This window comes from Hemitrygon akajei, chromosome 31, assembly GCF_048418815.1.
Source record: "Hemitrygon akajei chromosome 31, sHemAka1.3, whole genome shotgun sequence".
In the NCBI taxonomy this organism is placed as follows: Eukaryota; Metazoa; Chordata; class Chondrichthyes; order Myliobatiformes; family Dasyatidae; genus Hemitrygon; species Hemitrygon akajei.
Window position 1 is genome coordinate 33,914,567 of NC_133154.1, and position 27,750 is coordinate 33,942,316.

The 27,750-nt window shown below is 44.9% G+C and overlaps 1 protein-coding gene across 1 annotated transcript; it reads left to right on the forward strand.

The window, feature by feature from the left end:
* On the forward strand, nt 1-27,750 carry LOC140719135 (cytochrome P450 2B4-like). The gene is made up of 9 exons (XM_073033536.1): nt 1-416; nt 2,064-2,232; nt 3,950-4,105; nt 11,282-11,442; nt 12,128-12,301; nt 12,762-12,900; nt 17,420-17,607; nt 19,846-19,987; nt 25,297-27,750. Exons 1-9 carry the CDS (start codon nt 213-215, stop codon nt 25,479-25,481), a joined length of 1,518 nt encoding a protein of 505 aa, XP_072889637.1. The 5' UTR covers nt 1-212; the 3' UTR covers nt 25,482-27,750.

Sequence of the window (27,750 nt, forward strand, 5' to 3'; positions counted from 1 at the left end):
GCCAGAGGCTGTCGAAAATCTTTGTCAGAACACGGCGCAAGTAAACACAGTCTCCCATCAGCCTCTCTGTGCAGTGTGGCAGCCTAACGACGCTTGCCAAACCAGGAAGTGTGTCGGAGGTACAACTGCTGAGCAGGCCAGCTTCATGAACACCTCACCCTCCCCCCAGCCACCGAGAAACAGAAGCTCTGACCAGATTCTAAAAGTTGAGAATGAAAACAACTGATCTCGTCTCGGGGATGGCTGTATTCGAATGGCTCAATCTCAAAATGCTCCTGATATTCCTGTTGGGTTTCTTGCTGGTGTTTTACCTCATCCAAACAAGGATACCGAACCAGCTTCCCCCGGGACCTTCCTTCTGGACTCAGTGTGGATATCTCCTTACTCGTGACAGGAGGCTTCCCCACATAAGGATGGTACGTGTAGTCCAACGGGTGAATGGGGCAAGGGCTGGGGCAGCGCTTTCTCTCAAGAAACTGTGTCAAGCAAACATAGCGATTTTCTGTTGGTAAACTGTTGAACCGGTCTATTATTGTCATGTGTACTGAGATACAGAGAAACTGTTTTATGTGCTGACCATACAGGGCATTTCATCACATCAGTACAGTGAGGGAGACACACGAACAGAAAATCAGAAACACAAGGGATGCCGTAAATCCGGAGCAACACACACGAAATGCTGAGGGAGCTCAGCCAGTCAGACAGCGTCCATGGAATTGAATAAACAGTCGAGGTTTTGGGCCAAGACCCTTCAATTCTCTATCTAGAGGACCTGAGTTACAGGGAAACGTTGAATAGGTTAAGATTCAAGATTTGTCTTGATTTACCCCCTGGAGCGTAGGAGAAAGAGGGGAGATTTGATAGCGGTGTACAACATGAGGGGTATAGATATAGGGTTAATACAAGAAGGCTCTTTCCGCTGGGGTTGGGTGAAACTACAACTAGAGGTTTAGTGTTCAGGGTAAAAGGTGAAATGTTTAAAGGGAACGCGAAGGGAAGACCTTTTCACTCAGAGAGTGAGGAACGAGTTGCCAGCAGGAGGGGTGATTTCAACATTTAACAGAAGTTTGGATAAGGACGTGGATGGAGGCTGTGATCCAAGTGCAGGTTGATGGGACTAGACTGAAAAATATTTTGGCACAGACTAGACGGGCAGGAGGGCTGGTTTCTATGCTGTAGTTATCTATGTCTCTATAATATAGTGTTACAGTTACAGAGAAAGTGCAGTGCAGACAAACAGTAAAATGTAAGGCCATTATCAGGTAGATCTTGAGGTCAAGAACCATCTTATCATACAAAGTTCAAAGTATTATCAGAGCACATACATGTCAGCACGTACAACTCTGAGATTCTTTTTCCTGTGGGCATACTCAGCAAGTCTATAGAACAGTAACTGAACAACAAACTCTGCAAATAGCAATAAATAAGAAGAGTATGAAATAACAAAACAAAAGAATCTTTAAATGAGTGTAGTTATCTTCTAGAGCCTGATGGTTGAGGGGTAGTAACTGTTCTTGAACCTATGGTGCAAGTACCTTCCACCAGATGGCAGCAGCGAGTAAAGAGCGTGGCCTGGGTGCTGAGGATCTTTGATGATGGATGCTGCTTTTCGACAGCAACGTTTCATGTGGCTGCGCTCAATGGCTGGGAGGATTTTACGTGATGTACTGGGCCAAATCCGCTAACTTTTGTAGGATTTTCTCCTCAAAGGCATTGGTGTTCCCATACCGGGCCGTAATGCAGCCAGCGAAGACAAGTGAGTGGCTGGAGATCTCTCCCCTCACCTTTTTATTCTGGTGTCTCCCCCTTCCTTTCCAGTCCTGATGAAGGGTCACTGACTGTTTATTCATTTTTGTAGTTGCTGCCGGACCTGCTGAGTTCCTCCGGCATTCTGTGTGTGTTCCAGCATCTGCAGGACTGTCTGTGTTTTTGAACATGATGCTGCACAGGAGAGTTAGCCTGGAGCAGGGATTGAACCCGTGGCCTCAGACAACAGGCATGTAAATACAAAACCACTTGGTTGGTGATGTGATGCATCTTTTTGTTTTTCCTCTCTCACCCAGAACCAGGTCGTCAACACATACGGGAACATTTGCAGAGTGAATATGTTTTGGGTCAAAATCATTATCATGAGTGGGTTTCAGACAATTCAGGAAGCTCTCGTCCTGCACAGTAAGGAGTTTTCCGGGAGGCCAAATATGCGTATTAATGATCTTCTGGCAAAAGGCCAAGGTAATGCGAAGTTAATTTATTTCTTTGTAATAACTACACTCAGTGGCCACTTTATTAGGTACCTCCTACCCCTCATTAAGTGGCCACCAAGTGTATGATTGTGGTCTTCTGCTGCTGCAGCCCATCCATTTCAAGTTTCAAATGTTGTGCGTTCAGCGATGCTCTTCTGCATACCACTATTGTAGCATGTGGTTGTGTAAGTTACTGTCAGCTTCCTGTCGGCTGGAACTAGTCCTGTCATTCTCCTCTGACCTCACTCATTAACAAGATCTGCCTCTCATTGTTTTTTTGTTTCTTATACCATTCTTGTAAACTCTAGAGACTGATTTACATGAAAATCCCAGGAATTCAGCGATTTCTGAGATACTCAGACCTCCCCATCTGGCACCAACAATTACTCCACAGTCAATGTCACTGAGATCACATTTCTTCCCCATTCTGCTTTGGTCTGAGTAACAACTAAACCTCTTGACCACGTTTGCATGCTTTCATGCATTGAGTTGCTGTCACGTGATTGGCTGCTTAGGTATTTGCATAATGTGCAGGTGTACAGGGGTAACTAATAAAGTGGCCACTGAGTGTACATTTGGGTTTTTAAAAACTTGCAGATATGAAGTGCCTTCCCAATCTGTTTATGGGCACTTTTGAACCTGGCAACTGGTTGTACCCAGCAAGATCCCATGTACCCAGGGATATTTGTGATAATTTTGGTTTGGCACAGTTGCATGGCATTCCTCCCAGTGCTACTCCACCCAAGCATGTAGGCGGCACCAGGATTTATCACTGGGACCATGGTACGTCAAGATTCAAAATTTTTTAATGTGATTTCGTGTAAAGGAATTAAATAATTGTTACTGCAAATCCACTGCAGAACATAAAAAACACAAAAGGTAAAGAAGACAATAAAAACGCCCAATAAATATAATTTCATAAGATATCTTATATACATAGGTTGACTGTGTGTTGATACAGTGATGCTAGGCTGTACATAAGGTGACTGACAGAAGAAAATAAAGAAGTGGTGGAGTTGGTGGGTGGAGGTGTTGATCAGCCTTACTGCTTGGGGAAATTATCTGTTTTAGATGGTATCTCCACCATGATGGGAGTGGGACAAACAGTCCATGAGCAAGGTGTATGGGGGCCTTCAAGATGTTACTGGCTCTTTTCCGGCACCTTTCTGTATACAGTATATACACCTGATGGCAATTCAGCTGGTGCCAGTGATATGTTGGGCAGTCTTGATGACTTATTATAGAGTCTTCCTGTTGGCTACAGTGTAGTTTTCATGCCAAACAGTGATACAGCTTGTTAGGATTCTCTCTACTGCACATCAGCAGAATGACGTGAGCATGGATGTGCGAAGTTCAGCTCCACATTCCTCAGCCCATGGGACTGGAGGGTCACAGCTGGGGATTGTGCTCCAGTCCCTGAAGTTTGATCGAGCTTTCAACCCCTGACCCAGGATCCACACATCACAGCCAGACAAGGGAGGACTCAAAATTCAAATCCAGTTAGTAAGTTAATTGGACATTGTAAATTGCCCCGTGATTAAACTCAGGTTAAATTGGAAGTTGCTAGGCAGTGCAGCTCGAAGGGCCAGAAGGGCCTGTTCCATACTGTTTCTCTGAATAAAATACAAATAAAAGTAAATGATTTCTGTGTAGCTTTTGTCTGCATTGATGCAAATCCGCTGTAATTATTTACCCCTTTCTACTAGGCATCGTTACAGCCCCCTATGGCAAATCCTGGAAACAGCAACGCCGATTCACTCTCACCATTTTCAGGAACTTTGGCTTGGGGAAAATTGCCTTTGAGGTGAAAATTCAGGAAGAGGCTCAGTATTTGACGGAAACCCTCAAATCGAAGTTTGAAGGTGAGAGTCCGCACAATCTAACCTGCTGGTTTTTCATTCTCTTGTTTGTTTGACTTCACCTGTAGTGAACAACCTGGGCACTGGAAAGGATTTGTTGAATATGATTATTTGCCAAGAATTGCAACAGGTCCAAGGAAATCTCCACATCTCACACAAGGTGTTACGGTCAGGTGTATGGTTAGAGGTTAGGATTAGTGATAAACGTTGGGCCTTTGAGTTCTGATTACTATTAAGACGTCAGAGTTGAAGATTGAAGACAAAGATTGATTTGATTTGTCACGTGCACATCAAAGAATGCAGTGAAATACGTCACTTGCGTACAGTCAAATAGGTGATGATTGTGCTGGGCAGTCGGCAATTATCACCACGCTTCATAGCAAGCCCACAACTTACTAACCCTGATTTGCATGTCTTTTCAATGTGGGAGGAAACCAATTAGGTCACAGTGAGAATGAAAAAGCTCCTTACAGACAGAGGCAGGAACCGATACCTAATCTTACAGCTGGCATGTTATAGCATTACGCTGACCACTATGCTACCATGCCACCAGATAAGGGACACATTTGGGGTTAATATTAAAGTGTTAGGGTTCGCGCTTTGCTTTGTAACTTCAAAACATTAAACTAATTCAAAGGAAGACATGGAAGTCCAAAATGTGGGATGAACTCAAGTTTACTTTAAGCAAGGTGCACACGTATCATGATTTGCAATTCACCTATAAGCTGCAATGAATTACTTAAATGAACAAGAATGCTTAATCAACCAATATATGTATGAGACCAGGGCATTATATATATATATATATATATATATATATAGATATATGTAATACACACACACACACACACACACACACACACACACACACACACACACACACACACACACACACACACACACACACACACACACACACACACACACACACACACACACACACACCAACCTATATATATATATATACTCAAATATTACTTAAATGTTAAATACCCTAAAATACCTTGTACAAGTATTCTTCCCTGCTTAGCTATAAGCACCAGCTCAATGTAGAATGCATCTCAACCAAATACACAGTACATTATATAATACAACTACAGTATACAGAGATCCACGGCATAGTAAATTTTAAGTTGTCTCATTTAGGTCCATAGATTTAATTGTTATGGGGGATAATGTCTTTCCTGACCTGGGGGCTCACTCTGCTTGCCAGCTGAGACTTGTGGCTGTGAAACAATCTCAGGTTCTGGGGCCTCCTCCATGGTGGAGTTGACTCAGAGACCGCTGGAAGCGGTTCTCACAGCAGAGACCACCTTCCTTCTTCTTCTTTCTTCTAGTTTGTGCATCTTGATCTTGGGAAGGTGCATTTAGTTCACTGGAGTATTCTCTTATTAAACCCTCTATTCCTCCCTGTACAATCTGATCTCTCCTCTTGGTTTCCTCAACTACAACACTGTCTGATGAATTGTCTGTTTCTGAATCTCTGTTGACTCCTTCTTTTTGGCCTTCCATTCATCCAGCTGGTCTTGGGTCTTTACATCTACTTTTACAATCAGCTTTTTGACTCCCACTTGACATTCATGCAATAACCTTAAAATACACAGAGTAGATTCTGGTTCTTTACACTCACAAAAGCTGAATGCTTGCAGCTCTCCTGAAAGTTCTTGAACTTTCTTTCAGCTTAAAACCAAGCCACGTTTGGCAACTAACTACTGGATTAACATATCAGTTGTAATCAGACCACTGTTTTCGATACTTCCACACTCCCTCTGAGCAGCATGGTCCTTCCTTGGTCCGATATACTTTCCAACCAGAGGCACAGAGGTTGGCACCAACAACAGTTTGTCCTCTGCTGGGCAACGGATTATGGTGTTCGGCATGGAGACAATTGTGGCGTCATACAGTACCATTCTTAATTCACTTTCAGTTGACTTCATTGTAGGGGATGTGACTGGCAAATTGTCAATTTGGTAGCTGTCTCAGCCAATCACGCCCACAATGCTGGTCCTTCTGTTTTTGCCACATGCAAGCTCAATGTGGCATGTTGGTTGCTGCATTTCGCAGTTACAAAAGCCATTCCCACAGGAGATATCTTTTCTCCAGTATAAGTTCTTAGTTGGATCTCCTTAAGCTTCAGTTTGGTATCTTTGAAATGCCATTGAAGTTCATTTTGTGGTATGACTGAAACAGCTGAGCCAGTGTTCAATTCCATTTTAATTAATTTGCCGTTCACTTCTGGCATAAACCATATTGCTTGTCTATTGTTAACTTTCATACTGTAAGTTTCAAGGCTACACACTTGTGTCACTCTCATCATTATCAGATTTTTCATCAACAGCGTGCAGATTAGTGCTCTTTTTGAACCTGCAATTTGACTTTATATCTTTTCCTGTTCTCTGCCCGACATGTTCTTTGTATGTGTCCTACTTTGTTGCATTTTCTGCAAGTTTTGCCTTTAAATCCGCATTTATTTCATGTATGTGATCCTCTGCCACAACCATAACACAATTTGCTAGGATGCTGCAATTTTGTTCATGCTCACTTTCATTCCTGACTGCAACTCAATTGCATCTCTGCCTGCTGTTTCCATTGAAACAGCAATTTCAACTGCTCTTTTGAATGTAGGCTGTGCTTCAGTTAGGAGCCATTTTGAATGCTTTCTTTTAAGATTCCACAAACTGTACGATATCTTCATGTATCATTAAGCCCATTACTGAGCTGACAATGCTCAGACAATCTCTTCAATTCAGCCAGATACATTGAAATATATTTCCTCTTCTTTATGATTCCACTTATGAAACCTAAAGCATTCGACAATCAACAATGGCTTTGGCTCTAAATCTTCCTGCATCACTTTAACAATATCAGTAAGCTCATTCCTGGTTTGGCTGGAGCAGTTAAACATCGAAGCAAACTGTATGCCTTTAAACACAATGCATTCAGCAAAATTGGTACGTGTTTCTCACTGGATATTTCATTTGCTTCAAAATATTGCTGAATTAGCGCAGTATACATGAGCCAGTTTCCAGTTGTACAATCAAATGGATCAATCTTTCCAATATAGCCAGCCATTTCTGCTTTTTTATGATTATTACCACCCAATACCCTCTGCTTATGAACCCATGAATTCTTCTGTTTCCTGACTTTTTTTTAAAATCACAATCGCGTCTTCCCTTCTGAAGAACATGTGTCGCACTGCTTTTATGCTTAAACTTGATGAACTGCATATGCTGGGTTGCAATTTTTACTCGCCATTCATCACCGCATTTTTTTTTCCGTTCTAACATCTCACTGCACTTCACCAGTTTGATAGCTGTCTTGGGTTCCTTTTAAAATTACCTCATCACCAATGTTATACTCGGTAACCTCAAAACATCAAACTAATTTAAAAGACGCAGGAGTTTAATATGCAGGTCTAACTCTGAGTTCACATTAAGTGAGGTACACACTTATCACATGGTAGCGTGATGACATATGTATGTCACATATTTTTACATAAAACCTGTAATGAATTATCTAAACAAACAAAAATGCTAAATTACTCTCTCTGTACATATATATTTCTTTACGGGATATATGTAACAATATATACATAGGTAATGCCATATTTAAGATTTCTACTGCTCTGATGTGGGGTATTTATTTTAGCAGTTTTCTGTAAAAGCAGTGTGTCCTGCTGGTAAGAGTGTCTTGGCTTTGGCTAAAGATATGGAGCCACGTTGTCCAACGTTGGAATGTCGTGTCAGCCGATCAAGATTGTGGGATGTGAGAAAAGGTCTAGATTGCTGGGTGGGAAAAGACGTTTGAAGGACAATAGTCTGGTTTGGGGTCCTCTTGGGAAGACATGAGAGAATGCTGCTGATGGGAGAAATCCATGGTAAGAAATGCTTTTGACAGATGAATGGCCCTGAGGAGGATGTGACTGGAGTCCTGAGAGGGCCAGGTCATTCGAATTGGTCTTTGAGGGAAGGTCAGCCTGTAGCTGGTGTTCTTCACACAGAATGTGGGTTCAGTGTGTAAGTGAAGTGATTTCCCCAAATACTTCAGACATGAGCTACGTTTATCGGCGCAATGGACTGGCTTAACTTTTACTTTTTCCCCTGTAACTGTAAATTCAGTAAATAAATGTCTTTATAATTTTATGCTGGTGTATGATCTGTTAATTTTCGGGCGGATGATAACTTCACATGGAGCAGTAGTTACACAGGATTCACTACAGTCAATGTTCCTTAATCAGAATATCCCAACTTTCCTGTTTGGTTGAACCCCAAATCATACTGACCCTAGACGTGTATTGAAGGGTTAGTTTTGGTAGTTAGGTGTTAGGGCGAGGGGATCAGTTTGCAAGAAGTAGGTTTCTGGGCTTCCTCTCCCCAAAAAGGCCAGGCAAGCCACACCCCAGCTGGGGCCACATGCACTTCTGTAAATTCCCCTCACACACTTCTACCGGGGTCCCGGACAAATCTTCCAACACAGACCACCTCAGGTAGCACCCGCTGCCATCTAGCATACAACACTATACACTCATGTTAGGCTTCTGGGCATCCTTTCCCCAAGCAATCAGACAACACACAAACCCCCTGACTGCACATCAACATCCACACATCGCCAATCTGTCCCAGACAGACCTGCCAGGCAGGACCAACTGAGAGACAGCACTGACACATGACTATACTGCAATATGGCCTGTACAGACCAGGAGACACATAAGCACTGCTTTGTAGGGTTGGAGTTAAGATCGGGGTTAAGGTTAGGCTCCCAGATTGCAGGCCACAGCATAATTTTCCCTCGTGTTTATTCCAAATGTCAGCCTCAGTGCCATGGGCTCCTTGGACATCTCCATGCCATCTTTCATTTCCCCAATTCTACCTGTCTTCATGCTCCCCCTCTGGGCTTCTACTCATCCAGCTGAGCTATCGGTTAGATCGAAAGAAGATTCAAGATTGTTTAATGTCATTTCCTGTACACAAGGAGAACGAAATAATTGTTACTCTGGATCAGATGCAGCACAACAATCATGAAAGATAAAGATCACGAAAATAATAATACAGAATAACTATGAACCCCCTCCCCCACCTCTCCCGGTTTCCTTGGCTGATTAGGGCTAGGGAAGACACACTCCGGACCTGCCAAACTCATGAGCTGGAGACAGCTCTCCCACCCCAAACTCCGGTTTGTGTGGATGCTGTGTGATCTGCAACCCTGTGCCAAGAAACAACAGACAGCACACTACACGCGATTAAAGGAATCTTAACTGAAGGGTCAGTAAAGAATAGGAAAAAAACAAAACGGGCCCATTATAATTAAATAATTCAAATGTGCCCAAGCTGGAGCTCGGCTCTTCCCAAAAGTCATATTCAGCGATCCTTAGTCGGCTGCGGCACTTTGCTCCACCGAATCACAGTCCCCCACCGGGTCGAATCTTACGACCGGTTCTCTCCAGCATCTCCCATCGAACAGAGGACCCAGCTCACACCAGTGTCAGGAACACAAAAACCCGATCCCCTGACTGCATGGCTCACTTTCCACAGCACCTGGTATCTGTAACCATAACCCAAACACTGCTTCTACAGAAAGACCATTATGTTAGCAGTGAAACCATTCCCAGGGTGTTACAAATATAAGTACATAAGATAGCTTATATATATATAGATTGATTTTATGTCCATAAAGTGACACGAGGCTTACACAGATGACTGACAAGAAATAATACAGTAGTGGTGAAGGTAGTGGGTGGAGGTGTTGATCAGTCTTACAATTTGGGGAAAGTAACTGATTTTGAGCCTGACGAAGGGTCTTGGCCCGAAACGTCAACTGTATTTCTTCCAATAGATGCTGCCCTGGCCTTCTGCGTTCCACCAGTATTTTGTGTGTGTTGCTTGGATTTACAGCAGCTGCAGATTTCCTCCTGTTTGTTTTTGAGTCTGGATGCTTTGTAGCCTCCTCCCTGATGGGAGTGGGACAAAAAGTCCATGAGCAGGGAGGGTGGGACCCTTCATGATGTTACTGGCACCTTTCTGTATGTACGTATGTCCTTGATGGTGGAAGGCTGGTGCCAGTGACATGTTGGGCAGTTTTGACTACCTGTTTGTAGAGCCTTCCTGTCCACTGCACATCTGTAGAACGTAGAAGCTGTGGGATCTAATTAATTCCTATTTATTGAGTTAGGCCTCACCATTGGTGGGACCTGGCCTGGGAGGCTGGGAACAGTTACCATCAGTTCAGGGTCTGGGTCTGACACATTTCTCAATTTAATTTCCTCCCATTGACTCTCCAAATTAACAAAAGGATGAAGCAGTATTAACAAAAATTCCCAAAATATTGCTGGAAATTTAATCACCAAATGATTTCCCGTTGAATGTCTTGTGACAGGAAGATTAGCCCGTGACAAGAGTTTCGAGATCATTCCATGTATTTGGCCAGATACTCCCAAAGCCCATTCCCTGTGGCACGGGGTGGTGTCATCTCCTCAGCTTGGTACATTGCTCAGCAGGTCAGGCAGCATCAACAGAGAGGGAAAACAGTTGACATTGCAGACCAAGACCCTTCATCGGAACTAGAAAGAAAGGAAAAAGCAGCCAGAAGAAGGTTATTTGAGCCAAAGTCACCTTCCTGTCAGCTTGAAGTAGTCCTGACATCCATTTTCCTCTGACCTCTCTCATACACCAGACTGTTTCACCACAGAATGGCCACTCACAGGTTGTTCCCTGTTGTTACTCTCACCACTCTCTGTAAACTCCAGAGACTGTTGTGTGTGAAACTCTCAGGAGATCAGCAGTTTCTGAGATACTCAAACCTCCCTGTCTGGCACCAACAATCGTTCCACGGACAAAGACACTTCGATCACCTTTCTTCCCCATTCCAATGTTTAGTCTGCACGACAACATGTCCGCATGCTTTTATGCATTGGGTTGCTGCCTCATGATTGGCTGATTAGATATTTGTATTGACAAGCAGATGTACAGGTGTACCTAATAAGAGTGGCCACTGAGTGTATATTCTCCGTTCTACCTGAAATGCTGCATCCCAGGCAACATCCTAGAAAACCTCCCCGTACCCTCTCCAGCACAGTCACAGCTTTGTTATTGTTCAAAGAAAGTTGAATGTATGGCTTTGTGCTTTTCATGGCAGAACCATCTTCTCTTGGGCTACAGTGAACCACCTTCTATTCTTCTGCAGGTCAAGTTGTTGATCTCAAGCCCCTTATCACAGCTGCGGTTTCCAACGTGATTTGCTCGATCGTTCTTGGCCAGCGTTTCCACCATGATGACAAGACCTTCACACGATTGATCAAGTTGTTTGATGAAGCGCTGGAGTTGTCATCAGGATTCTGGATAAAGGTAAATAGAATTTCAGTGGGTGTAGGCCAAAGTGACCTCCTGCACCCCCTTGGAGGCTATCCTCATGCCTGATAGAGACAGATTTGGTTTATTGTTGTCACATGTACCAAGATTCAGAGAAAAACTTGTCTTGCACACCGTTCCTACAGATCAATTCATTACAAGGTGCACTGAGCTAGAAGGTAGTACAACTCCAGTGCACGGTAGTGTAGTGTTTAACGTAACACTACTACAGAATCAGAGACCCAAGTTCAAATCCTCCCACTGTCTGTAAGGAGATTTGTATGTCCTCCCTGTGATTGTGTGGGTTTCCTCTGGGTGCTCCAGTTTCCTCCCACATTCCAAAGACGTACGGTTAAGGTTAGAAAGTTCATGGGCATCCAATATTGGCACCAGAAGCGTGGTGGCGCTTGCGGGCTGCCTGCGGCACATCCTCGGGCTGTGTTGGTCACTGACGCAAAAGAAACCATTCACTCTTGCCTTCAGTGTTTCGATGCAGATGTGACAAAGAAAGTTCATTGTTAATCTTTTTTCTTGATGAATGTGAGAAACAGCAAGAGCAAAGGTCCTCTGATCAAACAACAGCTATCCCACATCATCATCCTTCTCCAATCATCAAGCTTCCATTTTAGATACACACTTGTGGCTAAAACAGGAATAAGGTCAAAGTTGTGATTTCTCTTAGGCCTGTGCTGTGCTTCCTGCTATCTACCATCTCCCTGGGCCACACCAGAGGATATTTGAAAACAAGGCCGCCATTGAAGCCATACTTCAGGATTTCATCAGGCAGCACCGAGAGACACGGGATGGGGAAACCATCCGGGATTTTATTGACGCCTACTTGCTGGAGATGGAAAAGGTGAGTGGGGGCTTTCAGACACTTGCATGAGTTTGCTTGCCTTTGTTCAAAGTTAAATTTATTAGCAGAGTAATAATGTCACGGTAATGTGCTGTTCACATAGGCAGACAGCTTGACTCCCTATTTAAACACAAAGTACACTGCAGATACTGTGGTCAAATCAAGACGTACAAACAAGCTGGATGAACTCAGCAGGCTGGGCAGCATCCCATGAAAGAAGCAGTCAATGTTTCGGGTCGAGTCCTAACGAAGGGTCTCAACCCGAAACGTTGACTGACTCCTGTCCTGACGAAGGGTCTCGACCTGAAACGTTGACTGACTCCTGTCCTGACGAAGGGTCTCGACCCGAAACGTTGACTGCTTCTTTCAACGGATGCTGCCCCACCTGCTGAGTTCATTTACTCCCTATTTGACTGCATTGGCATTGACTTGAAAAGCAGGGCAATGTTTTTTTTTCCAGAAGCAAGAAGCTGACTCGTTTATGCTGGATGGAAACCTGCTATATAATATTTACGACCTTTTCCTGGCAGGAACTGAGACCACGACCACCACCCTTCAATGGGGGCTGATGTACATGATGGCTTACCCTGACATACAAGGTAAAGCCCAAGCCTGCCAATGGGCCACCGGAAGTCTGTTACGCCATTCCTGGAAGTTGTGGGGTTTATCACAGAGCCATCATTGCACAGCATGGCCCAACTGGTCCACGCTGACCAAGGTTCGCATCTGAGCTGGTCCCACTTGCCCACCCCGTGCCCCTATTCGGGCAGCTCAGTAGTGCAGTGGTTGGCATAAGACTTAAAGCACCAGTGACCTGGGTTCAATCCCACCGCTGTCTGTAAGTAGCTTTGTAGTTCCTCCCATGGCTGTGTGGGTTTCCTCCCAGTGCTCCAGTTTCCACCCACATTCCAAAAACGTGTCTGTAGGTTAGTTAGGCATAGAGTTAAAGAGTCTTAGAGCATTGCCACACAGAAACAGGCCATTTGGCCCATCTAGTCCATGCCCAACTGTTATTCTGTCTAGTCCCATTGATACACACCCAGACCATGGCACTTCATACCCCTCCCATCAACATAATTATCCAAACTTCTCCTAAACAATGGAATTGAACCCACATCCACCAGTTGCTTGCCAGCTCCTTTCACACTCTCACCACCCTCTGAGTGAAGAGGTTCCCCCTCATGTTCCCCTTAAACATTTCCCTTTCACCCTTAACCTATGACCTCTAGTTATACTCACACCCAACCTCAATGGAAGAAGCCTGCGTGAATTTAGCCCATCTACATCCCTCATAATTTTGTATACTTCTATCAAAATCTCTCCTCATTGTCCTACATACGCGCACACCTATCAGGAAAGTACATTTCCGCCACCTACTGTGATGGGGAACATGTCCTGCCTCCCAAACTTGTATTAATTAGAAAGTTCACCAGGGCCCCTCATGACGTAACCATCCCTGCTCCAGGTGTCAGAATACCCTGCAGACTCAGCACCACAGATCTACCCACTAATTCCCTAAACAGCTTCCTACGTTCTAGCGAACACGTCTCTGGGACCTTACAAAAATCACACCACCCATTCCCGTGCTTAGCAACAGTGGAGCACAAATTTGCATGTCTAAACCTCAGTCTTGCCAACCACACATCTTCCCTCCCACTCCTTCCCAAAAGGAGCCTCTCCTGGGCTGATGGAAACAAATGTAATCCCACTCCAATCCCACAATTTCTGCCATTTCCCAATCCCAGTCAACCTAGTACAAGAGTTGGCTTCATACTTTCCACAGTGACTCTGATATCTACCTCGCTCTATCACCTGCCTTTCATTACCCGATACACCCACATGTACAGGTACCCAACAAACCTGAACTACTATTCCCACACTCTCCAGAACATATAAATTATAATACAGATCAGGTCTCCTTGAACACTTTGATTCCAACCTCTGCAGTACCGAGGCAGAATCCGAGCAGGTCACGACTCTGTTTGGCTTAACTCGTTCAGCCCATTGCAAACAAATAATAATGGCCGTAAATTCTGCTGCATAGGCAGACACCCTGCACCCCCCTCCATGTCAGCCTCTTCCCCACCTCAACATTAAACTACGGGATAAATATCCCTGAGCCCACCCGGTTGCTAAATGGCTCTTTAGAACCATTTGTAAAGATAGGCAAAAAGGAAAAACCAGACACCCTCTCACCACACACGAGACCTATCCCCCAGTAAGGTCAAATCTATTCCCACATTTGGAAATCTCCATGGTGGAACTCCTGGCCAGGCCACTGTTAGGCTATTCCACATATACCCAAGACATACTCCTGCACATATCACCTAATTATCTACCCCAAAATTTACCAATTCTGCTAGTACATTCTCAGCAATCCGTTAAAACTGAATATGGCAAATGGGACATTCCCCACCCTACTCAGGAACCCAGTATGCAAGGTTCAATTTTTAATTCTGCAGGTGAAGAGGCATCTCGCCTAGTTCAACCCTCAATGCATCTACAGGTGTGGTCCGGAATTCTCCACTGCAGATTCTAAGTGCCCTGGACTGTAGAATATCCAACCTATATAAAACTGAACGAGCTGCTTTCCCATAAATCATAGAACCATAGTCTAGACAAGAGAGTATTAAAGTGCAGTAAATTGTCAATAGAACACCCCTAGAATCTCCCCAGTCATACCCAGCCACACAGTACGTAAAGTTAATGACCTGCTTCCATTTATCATCCAAAAACTTTGTATGTGTTCTCCAAGTCAGTCTCACATCCAGCCACAACCCCAAACATTTAAACACATGAACCCTAGACAGTGTACACCCAGAGTAAGGTGATTTTTCAGACTAAAACCATATATTTTGACCTAGAAACTGAAAATTTAGAACCACAGTCCAAAGACCATCTTCCCTTGCTGATAATGCTGTTTATACAGACCTGACCACATAGGCAGCATTACGGGGCCCCTTTTCCACAGAGGTCCACCATCAGCACATAAAGCCAATCCAAAGCCAGGCCCAACACCATCAAAGGTATCATTAATCATCAGATTAAACAACATTGGACTAATGACACCACCAAAAACTCTAATGATGCTTCTTCACTCACCCTCACCCTAAACGACCAGCCAAGCAAAAAAGAATCCAATACCCAGTTGTGAAGCCTCCCACCAATACCAACCTTCCTGAATTTAATCAAAAGCCGTCCCCTCCATAGCATATCATAAGCTTTTCCTACGTCCAGCAACTACTGGTTCTTTTACTGTAAAAGCTTTCTGAATGTCGTTTCCCAGTAGTACAAGACATCATATGTAGATCTCCCTTTACAAAACCCACACTGGTAATGACTAATTCTCTCTTCTCCTAAACAAACATCAGCCTAATTACTATAATTTTCTGCATTATTTTACACAGTGGTTGGTGAGAGCAATAGGGCTGTAGATACTTGGCAGGGTTGGATCATTCCCAGGTTTAACAATAGGCAATGCCACAGCGCTTTTCCAGTCTCCCGGAAGCATTCCTTGCTTCCAGACTTCATGATAACACCCAAGCAGCTTCTTCAGGATTGCCTCAGGCAGATGCTGGAGCATACAGTAGCTCATCACATCCCGTCCTGGGGCTGTAGTTCTCACACAATTGGTAGCAAATTTCAGTTCAGCCAATGTAAGGTTATCATCCTGCCACTCTCAAACGTCTCCTGTTTCTCCCAAATCTTCCCATTGTCCTTCAAAGTACACTCTCATCTCTTCATGTACACATCCACTAAATTGTCTAGCCTACGTATCTTTGCAAACATTCGCAGACGTTTTTCCTGCCCTTTGTCTATTGCAGCCAAGTGTCCATTCTCCACTAACACTGGAATCTGGTGATAACCTCTGTCACAATTCATTTTCTTTATCATTCTCCACACCACTGTCGCGCCAGTTTCCTTCCCAAATAATGAGCAAAATCCACTCCCAGCCACCTTCTCAGCATTCCTAATATCTCTCCTTTTCTTCTGAAAGCTCAGCAAGGCTTCTTACATTAATCTACGTTTGAAAACAGGAAATGCCCATCCTGGGTCCCTGCTGGCCTCTGTCCATTCCTGTGGCCACCAAGGGGGCATTTCTTACCAGCTCTCCTAGACACCAGAGGAATGGCTTGACACACAAACCAGAAATTACACTCTGATAATCAGTCTTCTTCTATGGTATCACCTACAGACAACTGGTCAAATGATTTATCACACTTAACGGAACATTTTCCCCAGTTTGCCCTCTTAAAACATCATTGAGTACCACAGCCCAAATTCTGTTAGTGAACCTTGATGCCCATAATACACAGGACTGAGAAAAGATTATTACATGATCATTACATCTCAATCATTACATCACAATTACTAAGTGGAGCAGAGGTAAGAGTCAAGTCTAGACAAGAACACCCGCCTTTGGCAATATCCACCCTTGTCTTTCAGCATTTAAAGAAATTAAATCACATTCTTTCCAAAACACCTCTACTGCTGCCCCATTGGCACCTATTGTCTTACAGGCCCACCAAACCACTATGTGCATTAAAGTCACCCAAAAAAATTATTTTACCAGAATTAGGACCCACCATTCTTCCCAACCCTTCCACAGACAGTTCCCGACCTGGGCTATAAAATTTTACAATTTTGATCCCACCGTGTGGATCTCACAGTTCAATAATTACACATTTGGTATTCACTGGGTATACAATAAGCCCTCATTCACAAAGGTGGCATAACCTCCCCCACCGTTGTACGTCTATTATAATATGTCACAGCCTCACAACCGGTAATTAACTGAACCTTTTGACCATGTCTGAATGCTCTTCAGAATTGAGTTGCTGTCACATGATTGGCTGATTAGATATTTGTATTAATGAGCGGGTGTGCAGGTGTACCCAATAAAGAGGCCACTGATATCTTATGGTGTTAATTGCCCATTGTAAGTTGAGCCAATTGTGTAGATGAGTGGTATAATCTTGGGGGGGGGGCAGGGTGAAGCTGAGAACTAGTGCAGGGTCGGTGTAAATAGGTGTTTAGTGTATAGCATCTACTTTGTGGGCCGAAGAGCCTGCTCCATGCTGTGTGACTCTGAGTGATTCCTCCTCTCCTGATCCCCAGAGAGATGTCAGAAGGAGATAGATGAAGTGATCGGTCGGTCCCGTACCCCGTCCCTGGAGGACAGAGCCAGGATGCCATTTGTCAACGCTGTCATCCATGAGATCCAGCGATTTGCAAGCGTACTGCCATTTTCCGTTATGCACACAACCACGCAAGACACTAGATTTATGGGATACACCATCAAAAAGGTAACTCCTCTCCTCATTTTGTGTTTGTGTTTGTGTTCTTCCTGGCTCCCACTAACCTTAAGACCATAAGACATAGGAGCAAAAATCAGGCCAATTGGCCCATCGAATCTGTTCTGCCATTCCACCATGGCTAATTTATTATCTCCCTCAACCCCGTTCTTCTGTCTTCTCCATGTAAACTTTGACGCCCCGACTAATTAAGAATCTATCAACCTCCACTTTAAATATACCCAGTGACTTGGCCTCCACAGCTGTCTGTGGCAATGAATTCCACAGGTTCACCACCCTCTGCCTGAAGAAATTCCTCCCCATCTCCATTCTAAAAGGATGTCCTGAGGCTCCCTCACTATAGGAAGCATCCTCTCCATGTCAGCTCCCAGGACACAGAAGCTATTTGGTTCAGTTACTCAGTACTGAGTTCCAAGGCTGTCCAGCTGAGGAGTGGTAGTGGGAACAAGCTCCCACTACCTAAAAGCGCGCCTCAAATAGCCTCTGACAACCAAGTCAAACTCCTGGCCTTCTCGTGTGGCTCAGCCTCTGAGCCCAGCGGAACTGTTTCTACTGACAGGAGAGGGGCGAAGGCGGGTCCTGGCGCCTTAAAACCAGTGCTTCGGGTAGATGGAGCTCGTCAGCCTGGGTTTAACATCACTGGCACATGCCATGGGGTTTCATCTCCCAGCACTACATCAAATTTTGTTTTTGCTTTACTGTAGTTATCCAAACACAAGGAAATTATCCAGTAGGTAGTTATCCATGCTGTTTCTGTGGCAAGATATGGGAGTAGATTGCTGGGCCTTTCTCCTGCCCGGATACTGCCGCTGACCAGCTGGGTGGTTTGTCTTAGTTTGATGCCTCAGCTGAGACCTGAGCATCATGGGAGACCCTGCCAGTAGATGGACTCCCAGTGGCTGAGCTCTCAGTATCATTGATGCACCCGAGCCCTTGCAGCAGAACAAGCCAACAAACCATGCACATACAGTACCTATCCAAATTTCTCTTAAATGTTGAAATCAAATCCACATCCACCATTTCTGTTGGTAGCACATTCCACGCCACACTAATCTCTGTTTGCCAAGAAGTTTCCCCTCATGTTCCCCCTCAAACATGTCACCTTTCACCCTTAACCCATGAGCTCTAGTTCTAGTCTCATTTAACCTCAGTGCATTTACCCTATCTATACCCCTCATAATTTTGTATACCTCTATCATATCTCCCCAGTCTCCTATACTCCCGGGGATAAAGTCCTACTTGCATATGAAATAGGATTAAAATGTTCTGAGCATGAATTATAGAAATTTATATTTATATTCTCTGTAATCTAGTACACATTTGATGGGCCAAATGTCCTTTTAGTATGAAAATATGAAAACCCTCCTACATCAGTGAATTCATTTTCCTACTTAATCTTTCAAAAATAGGAACTATATTCTGTTTTGCGTCATAGAGTGGGGCTGTTACAAAAGGATTTATTTATTCTGACAACAGAAGATGAAATTCTGCTCACTTAAGCATTATGTACACTGTGGAACTTGTCAGCACAGCATCCTGCTGCAGCAACAGGGAATGTGGGAAATACTGAGCAGTCTGGATCTGTGGAAATGCTTCTGGTATAAGAAAGACGCTTTGCCAGAGCTGCGAAGGAGGGAAACAAAGCTCGTAGAGCTACAGGGAGGTGGAAGTATGCGTGTGAGTGGATAGAGAGAGACAGACAGAAAAACAGACAAGAGACAGAGAGACAGACACAGAAAGAGAGACAGACACAGAAAAAAGGAGAGTGAGAGGGAGGGGGAGAGACAGAGAGCAAGAGAGGAGGTAAAGGAGAGAAATAGAGGTAGAGAGACAGACAGATGGGCGGGAGAGTGAGAGACAGAGATGGAGAGAGGAGAGAGATAGAGGAAGAAAAAGAGACAGACAGAGAGAAAGGGAAGAGGGAGAGAAAGTGAGAGGAAAGGGGGAAGTGGGAAGAGGGAGAGGAGAGAGTGGATGAGGGAGGGAGACAGAGAGGAAAGGGAAGAGAGCCAGAGAAGTGGGAGCAGAGAGGGAGAGGGAGAAGGGGAAGGGGGCAATCAGACAGATAGACCATGAGAGAGAGCAGACAGTGCAACCTAATAAGGGGAAGTGAGCTGACCATTGAGATAAGCTCTGCTCAAGGTCTCTGGGAGTGGAGGACTTGCCCAGTCTGATCCATTGAGTTCCTTCAGCCTTGTTTAGTTCTACATTAATGTTCTGTTTCTCCAGGATACCCTTGTGTTATTCAACCTGTGGTCGGCTCTGACTGAAGAGGGTCAGTGGAAGCACCCACACCAGTTCAATCCAGAGAATTTTTTAAATGACAGCGGGGAGTTTTTCAAGCCGGATGCATTCATACCCTTCTCGATGGGTGAGTAGTTTGCTGTTAAGGCTCTAGATGATTGTGATAGATCCTTGTACATCCACTATCATGCGGCATGGTTAGCATAATGCTTACAGGCCAGCACCGTCCGTTTGTACGTTCTGCCCTTGACCACATGGGCTTCCCTCCAGATACACTGGTTTCCTTCCATATTCCAAAGACGTACACTTTAGTAGGTTATTTGTTCACATAGGTTAATTGGGGTTCCTTAAGGTTGTCACAGCTGGGACTGTAATGGGGACATGCTCCCGCTACCTATTAAATGCTCCTAATGGCATGCAGCTCAAATAGCCTCTGATAACCAGTCCAGCTCCTGGCCTTCACAAGCAGCTTAACTACCAAACCCATCAGAACCCTTTATATGACAGGAGAAGGGGTGAGAATGGGTTACTGGCACCTCAAAACCAGTCGCTTTGGGCAGATGGAGCTTATCAGCCATGGTTGGCAGCTCATCTAGGAGAAGGAAAACTCTGATCTCAAATCTCCGCTGCCTTGCGGCCGTACCCACTCATGGGGAAGGCTTCGGGAGTGAACCCCAAGGAAAAATCCAGAGATGGAGACCCTAAGGCAGTCCTACACAGAGTTCATCGCTGACTGGCAGCTCCTGGTGCCAACCTGTATCAGTCTCTGCCATTCCTTTGGGTTTCTCATCTGCGTGGAGAGTGGTGCCCGTTGCATGGGCAGCAGCTTGCTCTCCACATCGTACTGCCCTGGCTTGTATATCACATAGAAAGCTAGGACGCAACATCAAGGTCAACCCCGACCAGCAGAGGGCATTTTGGTGTAACTGGGTAATGTGGGTTCATTGTCCATTTCTCTGAGAAACAAAAAAGCGAGTAAAAAGAGCTAGGTCTTTAAATATTATTATTATTAGATCAATAGACAGATAGAGAGAGACAGACAGATCTATCAGTGAAGGTTTAGACAGCTGGCAGTGAAGAACAAAATTGTACCAATGTTTAAGGAGTTCCTCCTTCCCAGTACACAGCTGTCCAGTGTGATAACTTAAGTATTGTTAGGTAGGACTAACTTTATTAATAACATGTACATTAAAACATACAATGAAACGCATGGTTTTCAATCAACACCCAACATGGTCCGAGGATATGCTGGGGGCAGTCCACCTGTGTTGCCATCTTCTGGACCAATATAGCTTGCCTCCTAATTTACTAACTCCAACCCACGTGTCTTTCGAATGTGGGTAGAAATCAGTGCACCCAGAAAAAACCCACACGGTCACAGTGAGAACATACAAACTCTTTTCAGACAGCGGTGGGAATTGAACCCTGATCTTACAGTTGGCACTGTAAAGCACTGTGCTAACCGCTGTGCTGCTGTGCTATACCCCAACTCACAGTGCCGGTGAGTTGTAGTTCATTGTAGACTCGCCAGAAACTTGCAGATCACTAAAGGTGGTGGAGAGCAGGGAAGGTATTCATAAAGGATTTTCAATTCTCTCCTTGATAAAATGAGACAGAATTTAAACCACGGGGATGCTAGGATTGAAAAACAAAACTCAGTGGCCGTTTGATTTGGTACCTCCTGTAACCATCCATTTTTCTAATAAAGTGGCCTCTGACTGTATATTCATGGATTTCTGCGGCTGTGGCCCATCCACTTCAAGGTTGAATGTGTTGTGTGCTCAGAGACACTCTTCTGCACACCACTGTTGTAACGTGTGGTGATTTGAGATACTGTCGCCTTCCTCTCAGCTTGAACCAGTTTGGTAACTCTCCTTTGACCTCTCTCATTAACAAGGTGTTTTCATCCACAGAACTAATGCTCAATGATTTTATTTGTTTTTTGCACCATTCTCTGTAAACTCTAGAGACTACGTGTGAAAATCCCAGGAGATCAGCAATTTCTGAGAGGCTCAAACCACTTAGGTCAAAGTCACTTAGATCACATTTCTTCCCCATTCTGATGTTTGGGCTGAACAACAACTGAACCTCATGTCCAAGTCTGAATGCTTTTATGCATTGAGTTGCTGTCACATGATTGGCTGATTAGGTATTTGCGTTAATAAGCAGGTGTACGGGTGTACCTAATAGTAGCCACTGAGTGTAAATGAATGTATTCGTTAATTTCAGCTAGAGCACCGCATAACATTCTGGCCTTTGTTCTGTTTCTGTGGGCTATGGTTTGCTGGTTGTAGAATGTAGGATCGTATAACCCTTCAGGCCACCATGTCGTGCTAACCTGCAGTAGATTAAACTACTCTATTTTCAGTTTAGACCTTCCCTCCTACACAGCAATAACCAAGCACTGGAGAAACTCAGCTAGTCAGGCAGCACTTGCGGAAGGGCTCAGCCTGACATGTTACCTGTTTATTCCTCTCCATCGACACTGCCTGACCTGCTGAGTTTTGAGTGTGTTGCTCCTGATTTTTGGCATCTGCAGAATAGCTTGTGTTCAAGAGTTTCAGCCCATAACCATCCATTTTTCTATGGTCCACGGGCCCACCAGCCCCACAGTACGTTCTGTGTAAATCACCCACAAATCCTACCTCCGACATCTCCGCTGATCTTTCCTCCACTCAGAATAAATAGATGGCCTCTGTTATTGCCCATTGCCACCCTTGGGGGGGAGGTGGGGAAGGAACGAGCTGTACACTCGATCTATGCCTCTCATAATCTTATATACCTCAGTCAAGTCACCTCCAGTCTTCTAGTGAAGTGAAGAGATTGTCCTGACCAAGACTCAATTTAAATGAAGTGTGCCCAGTGATGAGGGATAATGACAGGAAGGGATGATATCCCTTGCCAAAGAGGTTGGTAACTCATGATGCAATAATTCCATAAGACATAAGAATAGAATTCGGTCATTTAGACCATTGAATCTGCTCCTCTATTCCATTCTGGCTGGCTTATTATCCCTCTCAACCCCATTCTCCTAACTTTTCCCTGTAACCTTTGATGCCCTGACTAATCAAGAACTTACCAAGCTCCGCCTTAAGTACTGTTTACCCAATCAGGTTCAGTTTCATGGTAGAAAGATTAGAAGAAAATTTGGGGAAGTTATTTTTTTCCAAGGAGTGTTGGGGATCTGGAATCTCCTGTTAGCCAAAAAGAAAATCAGAAGCCTGAGAGGGCATAGTCTCACTCAGGTTCACTGATTGAGTAGAAAAGACAGTGATTCACGGCAGTTTTGGAGCTTTGGGCAACAGTCAGTCAGTATTCAGGATTGATTGACAAGAACAAATGAAAGTAAGGCATAGGCAGGTGGAGCGGTCATCGTCAGATTGAACAGAGTTAGAGTGGAGTGTTTGAGGCTTCAGCTCTACAAGGCTTCAGTCAGAAAAGACAAAAAAAAAGCTGCAGGTAGCTGTAAAAGTTTTTTCTCCCCCTTTACATTTGCCCAGTTAGAAGAGTAGGGATGCTCGGCAGGATAGCGGAATGCTCCTCCTGTGGGATGTGGGAAGCCTCCAGTGTCCCTAATGCCTTCACCTGCAAGAAGTGCATCCGTGTTAAGGAGCTGGAGCTGGAACTGGATGAACTCGTGATCATACAGGTGGCTGAGGGTGTGATAGATAAGACATATGGAAATATAGTTATGTTAAAGGTGCAGCAAACTGGAAATTGGGTGACAGTCAGGAAAGGGAAAAGAGTTAAACAGCCAATAGAAACTACCCCAGTGGCCATCCTCCTCACCAACAGGTGTACCACTTTGGATACTTCTAGGGGGTGACCTAGCAGAGGAAAGTCACAGCAGTCAGGTCTATACACAGAGTCTGCCTCTGTGACTCAGAATGGGAGTGAGGAGAAGAGGTGAGCTGTGGTGATAGGGGTTTTGTTAGTTAGGGGTACAGAAAGGAGGTTCTGTGGACTAGAATGAGATTCTTGGATGGTATGTTGCCTCCTGGGTGCCAGGTTCTGGGACATCTCAGAATGAGTTCTCATCCTTCTTAAATAGGAGGATGAACAGCCAGAGGTCGTAGCCTATGTAGGTGCCAAGTCGCATGGGTAGGAAGAGTAATAAGGTTCTGCAAAGGGAGTTCAGGGAGGTAGGTGCCAAGTTAAAGGACAGGACCTCCAGGGTTATGATCTCCAATAGTTGCCTATGCCACGGTCTAGTGAGGCCAAAAATAAGGAGATTATACAACTTAACATGAAGCTACGGAATTGGAGGGAGAGTGTAAGATGTTTGGATCATGGGGCTCTCTCCCAGCGAAGGTGGGACCTGTACAGAAGAGACCGTTGCATCTGAACTGGAAGGAGACTAATATCCTAGCGGGAAGGTTTGCTGGTGCTTCGCGGTGGGAATTAAACTAGAGTTTCTGGAGGATGGGAACCAGAGTTCCAGAACGGTTAGTGGAGAGCTTGGTAAGAACACAAAGACAGGAATCAAAAGCAATACACAGGAAATGCTGGAGGAACTCAACAGGCCAGGCAGCATCTACGAAAAAGAGTAAGCAGTCAACATTTCGGGCCGAGACCCTGGAAAGAAGGAGAACTCAGAGTAAGAAGGTGGGGGAAAGGGGGGAAAAAGTACAAAATGGTAGGTGAGAGGTGAAACCGGGAGAGGGGAAGGGAGCTGAAATAAAAAGCTGGGAAGTTGATGGTGAAAGAGATAAAGGGCTGGAGAAGGGGGAATCTGACAGGAGAGGACAGAAGGCCATGGAAGAAAGGGAAGGTGGAGGAGCACCCAAGGGAGGTGATGGGCAGGTAAGAAGATAAGGTGACAGAGATAAATGGAAATGGAAAATAGTGAAGAAGAGGGAGGTCAATTACCAGAAGTTCAAAAAATCTACGTTCATGCCGTCAGGTTGGAGGCTCCTCCAGCCTGAGTGTGGTCTCATCGCAGGAGTAGAGGAGGCCATGGACTGACATGTCGGAATAGGAATGGGAAGTAACATTGAGATGGGTGGCCACCTGGAGATCCTGCTTTCTCTGGCAGTCTCCCAACCTATGTTGGTTCTCACTGATATACAGGAGGCCATACCCGGAGCCCCAGATACAGTAGGTGACCCCAACAGACTCACAGATGAAGTGTCACCTCACCTAGAAGCACTATTTGGGTTTCTGAGTGGTAGTGAGGGAAGAGGTGTAGGGGCAGGTGTGGCACTTGTTCCGCTTGCAAGGCTAAGTGCCAAATGGGTGAACTTCAAAGAGCTGGAACCAATGGACCAATGGACCAAGAGCTGAGAGGCATGAAGAACTAAATATGTTTGGTTAGTTTGGATGAATGGTCATCCACTGCTCTGTGAATCTGCACAATTTTATAAAAACACAGCGTGTACACGATTTGTTTCTGAGCTCTGTTAAAGCTGATCCTCTTTCACCTTGCTTCTCCAACAGGACCCCGTGTTTGCCTTGGGGAAAAATTGGCCAGAATGGAGCTCTTCCTCTTCTTCACCTTGCTCCTTCAACAACTGGAATTCCGCTGGCCTGACAAATCATCCCCTCCAAATCTGGAAGGAGTGTATAAAATTGTGTGGGCCCCACACCCATACAAGGCGGAAGTCAGGTGCAGGGAAACCTGAGCGGTCATCTGAAACTATAAGACCATAACACATAGGAGCAGAATTAGGCCATTTGGCCCATCGAGTCTGTTCTGCCATTCCATCATGGCTGATTTATTATCCCTCTCAACCTCGTTCTCCCCATAACCTTTGACACCCCGACTGATCAAGAACGTAGCTTTAATTATTTAATTCAATTGTCATTTAACCATAGATGAATACAGCTAATCGAGACAGTGTAACTACAGGGTCAAAGTGCAAAGACACAACACCAACAGTCACACACAGTAAGCACACACAAGATCATAATCTCGCAATGAGATCCACCCCAAACCCCGTGACCCTATAGCTTGATGCCCAGGCCTCACAATTACAAGTCAACAAACCCATCTAGAATATCAGTAAAAATACAGCGACACAGAATATGCACGTATATAGTCCAGAACAACTGCACCCCCCCCCCCAACCCACCGATATCATCTGTCGACTGTCCCACTAGGCAACTCCACAGCTTTGAAGCCCAGTCCTCCCATAGACAGACACATATAGCGAAAACACAACCACACAACTATCTATGTGTACAGTTCAGACCCCTCGGTCCAGTTGAGGTCTTCAGTCGTCACAACTGTGCTGCACTGCCCTGACAGAGCACGCTGCTTTGGACGCTTCTTCCCCCGGCGCCTGAGAAGCAAGTGTCCCCACAGCTTGAGTCCCCAATTTCATTGAGCGCCTCCACAAAAAACCTGCAGCTGGCCGCCATAGAGCTTGTCTTCTGCCCAGCAAAACACTGGGTGGGCAGAGATGTTGCATCCGTACTGCCCCCGGAGAAGCGCCAACAGATTTGACCCATCGCACGGGGCGGCAGCACGGCTGCAAACGAGTGGCACCATGGTTTCAGGCCCAGTCCTTGCTATGACACAGGCCAGGGAGCTTCCCCTCCATCCACCCCAATGACCTGGCCTCCACAGCAACCTGTGGAAATGAATTCTACAGATTCACTACCATCTAGCTAAAGAAATTCCTCCTCATCTCTGTTCCAAAGGGATGTCCTTCTATTTTGTGCTGTGCCCTCTGGTCCTAGGCTTGCCCCACTGTGGGAAACATCCTCTCCGCATGCACTCTATTTGGAGTTTTCTATGTTTGACAGGTTAAATGAGATCCTCTCTCGTTCTTCTGAACACCAGTGAGTACAGGCCCAGAGCGTTCAAAAACTCCTTTCATGTTAACCCTTTCATTCCTGAGATCATTCTCATGAGCCTCCTGGGGACCCTTTCTCAAACTGGCACATCCTTTCTCAGATAAAGGGCACAAACCTGCTCACAATGCTCCAAGTACAGTCTGACAAATGCCTTATAAAGCCTGAGCTACTTTGGTTCATAAGAACATACAAAATAGGAGCAGGAGTCGGCCATCCGGCCCATCGAGCCTGCTCTGCCATTCAATAAGATCATGGCTGATCTGACCATGGACTCATCTCCATGCGCTGGGAATGAGGCAAAGATGAGTGTTTCAGAAATGACACATGGGGAGGGGGCAAACAGCTGTTTATTTCACCGTGACTTCACTCAGTTGAAGTCAGCCGTGTGACCCCTTTAGCCTGTCCTACCTTTCGTACACCAGCATTTTCCTTCCAAGCGATTCATGTTCTATTTAGAGTCACAGAAAAGGACTGCACAGGAACAGGCCATTCAGCCATCTAGTCTGTGACAAACCATTTGTACATTGACCCAGAGAATCGACCTCCATAACCTCCTGCCCAAGCTTCTCTTAAACATTGAAATCGAGCTCTCAAGCACCACTTGCTCTGGCAGCTCGTTTCTCACTCTCATGACCCTCTGAGTAAAGAAGTTTCCCTTCATGTGCCCCTTAAGCTTTTCACCTTTCACCCTTAGCCCATGACCTCCAGCTGTTCTCCCATCCAATCTCAATGGAAAAAGCTTGTTTGCATTTACTCTATCCATACCCTTCATAACTTTGTATACCTTTATCAAATCCCTCTTCAGTCTTCTGCATTCCAAGAAATAAAGTCCTAACCTATTCAATCTTTTCTTACAACCAAGGTCCTCAGGTCACAGAAACATCCTTGTAAATTTTCTCTGTACTCTTTCAACCTTACTTATATCTTTCCTGTCGGTAAAGTGTTCTGAGTTGCATTAACTACAACATTAATTGAGGAATCCATAACTCTCTCTATAATATTCCCTTCTGCTGTTTGAAAATGGAAAAAACCTTCCATAGAAGAATGGATGTAACTCTACTGCCTTTATAATTAAAATTCACTAATATCTTA